General features: G+C 34.7%; 1 protein-coding gene across 2 annotated transcripts; it reads left to right on the top strand.

Annotated features, from left to right (window-relative positions):
* Positions 1–4,391: 4,391 nt before the first annotated feature.
* On the top strand, positions 4,392–7,799 carry LOC133305054 (FT-interacting protein 4-like). Of its 2 annotated transcripts, none has more exons than XM_061505177.1 (3): positions 4,392–4,624; positions 4,713–4,780; positions 5,314–7,799. In XM_061505177.1, exon 3 carries the CDS (start codon positions 5,326–5,328, stop codon positions 7,627–7,629), a length of 2,304 nt encoding a protein of 767 aa, XP_061361161.1. In that variant the 5' UTR covers positions 4,392–4,624; positions 4,713–4,780; positions 5,314–5,325; the 3' UTR covers positions 7,630–7,799. The 2 variants fall into 2 exon arrangements, with proteins under 2 accessions (XP_061361161.1, XP_061361162.1); XM_061505178.1 differs by having other exon boundaries at positions 4,713–4,802.
* The last annotated feature ends 576 nt before the right edge of the window (positions 7,800–8,375 follow it).

The following is an 8,375-nucleotide window of genomic DNA, read 5'->3' as shown; positions in this document are numbered from 1 at the left end:
GGGCAACTCAGATCGTCTCCCAAAGAACCTGCTAGAAATCAAAAACGCTCTTGTAAAATAAAATATAAAAGGAAGAGGAATTTTGTTGATTTAAAATTTAAATAAAAACAGATTTGAAATTGGATTTAAAAATCAGAATTAAAAAGCAATCAACCTAAGGAATTAGGATTCATTAATTTATTTCGTCATTGGATAAAAAAATATAATTATCAATTTGTGATTAACCCCAATCGAATTCAAAATCCTCAAATTCAATTGGAAACCCTTTCTAGACTATTGCCTAGCGTTTAGTTGAATACAATATCTCAACTATGCGATCACAATAGTTTTGATCTGTTCAACTTATGTTCATCGGGTAAATTAATCTGATCATTAAATCTAATGATCAATTTTTCTTATAGAGTGCAATCGCATTATTCAGTTTGAATATTTACAATCACATGATATTCAAACTGAATTGGGAAAAAACAAAATTGATTTAAAAAGTTAAAAACCTATCCTCTGAAATAAATTAATGAACCTTTAACCTTAAATTGATTAAAGGTGTTTAGCCTAGCATCGCGAGGTTAAACATCATTCAAAATAAAATAGAATAAAAGAAGAAGAAGAAGACGAAAAGAAAAAGTGCAGAATTTCGATAAAGAAAACTAAAAACAATTGTTCAATTCCAAAATCTGACTACCGAAGGGTTTCCTAACGTTTCCCTTAAATAACCCACATTCAGAACGGGTTAGGATTTCTCCACTTTGGCCTACACATAAAATAAAAACTGAATAAAATAAAATAAAACATTAAAACATGGCCTTGGGCCCTAAACACATTGGGTTCTAATTAATTTACAAGTCAAAACGTCAAAATAAAATTTCAGCAAAAACGCGTCATCTTGGGCTCAGGTTTCGATCATCTTCGCGTCCGAATTGGGCTGTAGTTGTTGAAATATAGATTGTAGCCATTCCTGTTAGCTGCAAAACGCAACACGAACGAAGTCAATCGGACATCTGTAGAGTAAGATATGTCCAAAATACGAAAGTAGTGTAAATTTAAAAAAATCTGGCGAAAATCAACTAAACCCAATTAAAATCTAGAATTCTGATTTGAGCCAAAAGACATTTATTTAATTCAAATAAATCCTAAAAATATCAACCAAGAGTAATAAATAAGTGTAACAAAATAGGTGTTATCATTGGTCCTTCAATGTTGGTCCAAGGGGTTTAATCTTATCACCACAAAAATAAGTGTAACAAAATATGTGCTATCATTGATCCTTCAATGTTGGTCTACAAGGTTTAATCCTATCACCCAATGTTTTTAAACCCGATCCGGTTATTGATCCGGTCGAGGTATTGGGTCACTGGTTCAACCGCATGATCCGGTAAGTATATGTAAATCAATAATTTATATTTAAAAAATTATAAATATACTTAAATACTTGTAAAGAAATGATACCAATTTCAAATATTTAATCATAAAAATAATAAATTATACATCATTATCAAACAAAAGACCAGTCAAACATATAATATTTGTGATACTGGTGTTTCAGGTTTAGTAAACGACATCTCTAACTATAAATCAAATCAAAATTCCCTGCATATTGCATAATCAAGATAATATTAATGTTGTAGGTACATAATCTATGTAATTTAATAAGCTACAAATCACTCAAATATTTCAAAAGAAAATAAACCATATGTGTTTGAAAGTAAAAAGAAGATATCAATTGATGAAAATAAATTTTTTTTATAGACCGGACCAGGTCACCGGTTGAACGGACCGAGTCACCAGTTTTTACAAAAACAAGTCGGGTTGTACCGGGTCACACCGATTTTGTAACTTGACAGGTCCAAAATAAAAACCGGACCGGTTACATGACCGGTTCACCGGTTTCCGGGTCGATCCGGTTTTTATAACAATGCTATCACCACAAGGGACACAATCAAACATCCAATTTACAATTTGCTCAAAATGCTAGAAAACTCACAAACCCAAGCATGAATTTTTCAATATATTGAACAACAACCAAATGCCAATCTAAGTCTATTTCTACCTTTTATTTATCATTCCTAACAACTTACAAAGTAATTTAACTTCAATCTCTTTCTAACATACCTCATTATTCATGCATTTCTCAAATTAAAACCCTAAACATGCACCTCATTCAAATTAACCAAAATGAATGGAAAACTTACCACAATCCAACCACAATGGTCCAAGGTGAGGGTTCCAAACCACAAGAATGGAAGATTCCACACCAAGTTCCACCAATGTCAAATTTTTGCCCCCTTCCTCAAGCAATATCTCACTTTACAATGGCTCCCACTCAAAACCAAGTTAGGATTAAGAAAGAGGAGAAGATTTGAAGTAATTTTGGCTTTGGAATGAGTTGATTTAGTTGAGAATCAAAGAAGTTAGTATTTTGGGTCTTCAAATGGGTTTCTCTCCTTCTCACCCTTAGTTTTTGTTGAAGAAGAAGAAGAAATGGAGAGAGAAAATCATGTTTTGCCTCTTAACATAAGGTAAGTCACTTTAAGCGGGTAAAAGCTTATCTATCTATTCAACTCCATTCACCACCAAACTTTACCCAAAAGTCGCGAATATTTTTGCTTTTACTTTTATATTTTGAGTACTTTTGCTTACACACGTTTTTATCCCATATTTTTCGCTGACTGCACTTTTTACCTCAAAACTGACTCTAATTTACTTAATTAGATATTTTGCCTAATTTAACCCACGAATACAAAATAAATTGCCTAATTACACGCAATTAATAATATTTCATGGTGAATGATATTATATGTCTATTGTCTCTAAGACAAAGGAGAACATAAGCCTTAAGACTTCTCCCTTCTCCGATTAAAGGTTTGGCAGCCACTTGGACACATCCAATATATGTATAAAGTCATAACTTTGTTTGTGATTATTGATTGATGAGTTTGAAAAACTTGGAGTGTTTATAAATGAACACTATCAATCGGAAAATGAAATAAATGTATGACAGATTGGATTTATTTCAAGTAAAGTTTGGACTTTTTGTTATGCCGAAACTTTTGTTCAAATCTCTCTTCCCTTTAATAATCACAGATAAAAGTATAATAACTTATCATCCGGACAAATCAATTCTTTTTAAATTTCTTAAACAACCAATCATAAGAGATTTAAATCTAATCCATTACAAACAAAACTTAGTTTATGTTAAAGCAAAACTTATATATATATATATAAAATAGTTAAAGCAAAATAAGTATACGGTACTTATTTCAAATTAAAATTAATAGCCAAATTGTTTAAAAAAAAAAATTTAATAGCCAAATATACAATTGCTTACGGTGTCGTACATATTGACTGCTGGATGTAGTCTACAATAAGTTGATGCTGGTTTTTTTTTACCATTATGCCCTTAATTATATCAAAAAATAATGTGAGTTTTTTTTTTATTCCACATCAGTGTCATACACGGTTGTCAGAATCATGTGCATTTTCTTTATTTCACATAATATTTCGAACGCTGCGCGTTGGAAAATTCTTGTAGAAAATTTGATCTCATTTATTCGAATACACGACCCATATGCTAGAGTATGAAGGTCACATATTCGAGTATGAAGGCCAGTCACCAGCCAAACATGGATAGTTTGATGTTATGTTTAGAAAAAATGTCATATTTTTGAAATAATTTAAAAATGGGGACAAAATTATATTTTTTTATATAACAAATGACGAAGTATTGGTAATGACTCGTTGAACTTAATCAATTATTTTAATTTGTAAATCAATGTTAGTTACGGAGTTGCTCACACTTAAACAATATCAATCATTGGAAGAGTTGGAATTAAACACTGAATTGTTATGTAAATAATTGAATGTGGCTTTTTTTTTCGGTGACATATGAACGAGGTTTCTTATCGATGATGCTGTGTGAGTTATGTACAATCGATTTGTTATTTTCAACGCTAAAATAAAGCGAGTTTGTACGGGGCCCCCATCAGTGCTGATCGTTATTGACCAATTAAAATTATGAAGCGGCCCTTTCATAAGTCTTCCTAAAGGGCCTAATCACAATTTATATTTCTAGATGAGCCCAATTAAAACAACGTAGTCCATAGGAGGTTTAAACTAACATCCTCTCATTGATTTTCAATTTGGACCGCAAACTCACCCACTTGGACTTACCTAGCTGAACTTCCTTTCCAAAAATGTCTGATAGCAGAAGGCAAGTTCACGTGACTCTTCATGTGCCTAGCTTATTATTTGGGCTAGTGTTAGAAACTAATGATCTGTTTATTAGTTACGGGATTTGCATAAATTAATTCAAAGTCTCTTTTATCTCTCTTGTTCTCTTCCTTTATCCCTCACTACTACACACGTATTACACACACACACACACTCCCCACACCACTCACTAGGGTAACGGTTTTTATCCCTCTCTTTTCTATGCTTTGTCACTCCCATCTCTAGCAACAACATCGCTACACCGACCGTCCATTTCACAGAACCCTCTCCCTCTTCACTCGGTCTTCTCCGTTCGTTGGGTCTTCTCCTTTGCCGTTCGCAAGGGTTACATTACCTCGGTCAAGGTTTCTGTTCGCCATTTTCGCCTTTTCCGCTGATAACTTGGTTCGCCCAAAAGGTCGTTCATGTCTTTTCCTTTGAAGATTACCTTCGCTGTTGTTTTAATTGTTGGTTTTGCTGAGTTTTGATTTGTGATGATGCTGCAGGTGGAGGTTGATTTCTTCTTGAGTCTCTTTGAAAGAACAATAAACTCTGAAATTGAAGCTTTTAAGAGGTACCCCAAGAAACTGAGACCGGTACCCTGAAATCTTCTCTTTCTATTTTGAATATTATGGTTCCTCTTGTGAGTAGGTAATATTATAATGGGGTATATATGCTAAGGGGATGTGGTTTTGCAATGTTTTTATTGAATAGTTAATCAAATCAAATTATGGGAATGGGAGGCCATTTCCATGCTGTTTTGTCATCTAGTAGATTGTGTGTTGGAAGGGTGGTTAAATTTCCTAATGAAGTACGTTAGTTGAACTATTGAATGGCTAAATTATGGTTGGAAGGGTGGCTAAATTTCCTAGTGACTCACTCCAGTTGAGTTCTTCCCCATCTTTATCTTTATTTTATAATTTTTTATTTTTCATTTTTTTTCTATTTCATGGCTTCTATATTTAAAAGATGACGATTTCTTTACTGTTTGATGCCTTCTATATATTCATTTTTATTTATATAATTTTTTTGTTAAGGTCTACAAATTTGGGGTAGACACAAGTTTAATTTAAAATTGTCCTCCTATTGTTGTTGTTGTTGTTGTAGCTGTTAGAAACCATGGCACGTCAGAAAGTGGATTCCAAATTGAAGGATATTTCTCCGAGTATTGGTGCCAATATGATCACAGGAGCCACTGACCTTATTGAAATCAATAGCTTCTTTTTTGTCAGGATTGTTAGGGCCAGATATTTGTTTGTGCGTAATGGCCCCAATCATTGTGACCCTTATGTGGAGGTGAGAGTTGGGAGGTTTCAGGGTACAACTCCCTCCATCAGGAGCAGCATAGACCCAGTGTGGAACCATGTCTTTGCCCTTGAGATAGGTCAAACTCAAATTCACGAGACAATTCTTGAGATTTTCGTGAAGAACAATATTCCTACCTATGATGAATACATAGGTCGGATTTCGTTTGATATTTCTGATATTCCAATACGGCCTCCGAGTGATTGTGCACTACAATCGCAGTGGTATGAGATAGAGGATCTAAGGGGGAAACAGTTCAGGGGAGAGCTTATGCTATCTTGTTGGAAAGGAACTCAGGCTGATGAGGGATTTTATGGAGCTTGGCATTTACAGACTGATGCAGCATCAATTGGTGTTTACAATATTGATAATACTCGTTCACGGATGTATATTATGCCTAAGATTTGGTGTCTCAGAGTTAATTTGATTCAAGCACATGGCCTCCTACTTGAAGATGAATCTGAAAAATCCTCAATTTTCATTCGGGCTACCTTGGGGAATTTGACCTTCACAAGCAAGTTGGTGGAGAACAATAATGGAAACCCAAAATGGAATGAGCAATTGTTAATTTCCGTGGCAGAGCCATTTGATAATCAACGGTTGTTTTTTAGCGTGGAAAAAGGAACATTAACAAGTCACAAAAGCTTGGGGACGTGTGTATTTCTTGTCAAGAATGCAGACAAGGTTTCACCTATATCTGTTCGAACTATTGTTGTCGAACAGAATGGGGGATTTGCTGGTAAGATTAGTATGATGTTCTATTTGGATGGTGGTTATCATATATTTGATGATGACCCACACTACGGCACTGATCTGAGTCCACCAGACAAACCCCCCATTGGGGTTTTTGAGATGGGGATACTGAATGCTAGAGGGCTTCCAGCCATAAAAGCAAGGGGTCGTACTGATGCATATTGTGTGGCTAAATATGGCCCAAAATGGATTCGGACAAGAACAGTTGTCAATAGTCTTTCTCCGAACTGGAATGAGCAGTGCGCTTTTGATGTCTACGATCCATGCACATTCATCACAATTTCTGTGTTTGATAACGGTCTACTGTACGAGGGAGATATAGCTTCAGGAGCAAAAGATACAGGAATAGGGAAGGTGAGAATCCGTCTATCTGACATGGAAACCAATAAAATTTATTCTTATTCTTATCCACTTTTTGAACTTCAACCTTGCGGGCTGATAAAGATGGGACAAATTCAACTGGCTTTCAAGTTTTGTTGCCTAAGTAAGCTTAATCTCTATTTCATGTACGCATTGACCAAGCTTCCTAAACAACATTATGCTAAACCATTGTCTCCGACTCAATTACATGGGTTAAGGAAACAATCTGTTATGTTTGTCTCATCGAAGTTGAGTAAGAGTGAACCGCCGATGAGAAGAGAGGTTGTTGAGTATGTGCTGGATTCTCGCGAAATCATGTGGAGCATGCGAAGAGCTAGAGCTGATTTTGAAAGGATTAACATTTTGGTGAGTGGGTTGGTAGCCTTATACACTAGATTTGATGAGATATGCAAGTGGGAGAATCCTAATGTAACAGTTATGGTAATTATAGTTGTTATAGTGGTTCCAGTGGTTCTGGATATTTGTTCCCCTCTACCACAGCATCTCTTTTGGCATTTTATCTTGTGTATTTATTGGGGCTGGAAATATGCAAATAGGCCAAAAAAACTGGCTCATGTAAATTTGGAATTGTCTAATGTTCACACAGCAAGTGTAGATGAACTAGAAGAAGAGTTTGATCCAATTCCAACAAGATTCGGAGACAACGTTATAAGGAGGAATAGATATGATCGATTAAGAATTGTCGCAGGGAAATATGCAGCACTGATGGGGGACTTTGCTACTATTGGAGAGAAACTACAATATCCTTTGAGCTGGCAGGATCCAACCGTTACAATGCTTGTGATGATTGCTTGTTTGATTGTTGGGTTTCTGATCTTACGGTTTTCACCTTCGTGGAGCTTTCCATTTCCGCTGCGTTATTTTGTTATACTTGTTTCGGTGCTTTATCTGCTAATAAATTATCCTATATTTTGTTCACCCTCCCCTAGTTGGATTTATAATTTGATAAGTAGGATGCCTTTAAAATTAGACTACATGATATAAGAGTGAGATTTTTTTTTTTTTTTTTGGTTGCTGGTAGTAGGGTGACATTGATGTAGACGCACTCTGGTCTCTGAGTACTCTATTTTTTTTTTTATAATATTGAATTCTTTATTTTATTTTCTCGCCAATCAAATTGCCATTTCATTTTTGGTTGTGATATGTTTACTACTCCCATTGTTCTTAACAGGATTCTTATGTCGATGGTATGTGAAAGTTTTATTTATTTTTAACTTACATCATCTTGGCCTTTTGACTTATTTAATTTAAAAATTCAAAAGTTTGACCTGAATAAATTTATGGTCAAAATATTGCCCATACTAATGCATTACAATGAGTCATGTATGTTGCCGGATTAAGACACGGTACAAAGCATATCATTTTTTAAAACGGTATGTACTCTCCCGCGTTCTACTTGCACAGAAAACGTCATGGATACTTCCGTTTTTTACATTGATGGCTTTCACCAAAGAAACGATACACATGAAGACGCGTTCAGTGGTTCCTTTTTGAAGAGCCATTCGAATTATCTAGATACTCCACTCAGCTCATTTTGAAAACTGGACTTTCGTTAAACAAAATCTTTGTACCAGCATATTAATATTCAAGAACAACGAACATTAAGGATGTGTTTGATTTTAGACGCACTGCATAAAAAATAAATTTTAATCACAAGAAATAATGGCAGCGAAAATATATTGCCATAATTATGTATGAAACATTATAATTAATTAAATATTGAGTGACAT

The sequence above is a fragment of the Gastrolobium bilobum genome, unplaced genomic scaffold (assembly GCF_033153095.1).
Source record: "Gastrolobium bilobum isolate Gb01-03AN ecotype WA unplaced genomic scaffold, APGP_CSIRO_Gbil_v1 utg45939, whole genome shotgun sequence".
Taxonomy (NCBI): Eukaryota; Viridiplantae; Streptophyta; class Magnoliopsida; order Fabales; family Fabaceae; genus Gastrolobium; species Gastrolobium bilobum.
This window is presented reverse-complemented; position numbering and strand designations above follow the sequence as displayed.

Coding starts and splice junctions, on each gene's coding strand:
- LOC133305054 (XM_061505177.1), top strand. CDS start 5,326: ATGGCACGTCAGAAAGTGGATTCCAAATTGAAGGATATTTCTCCGAGT.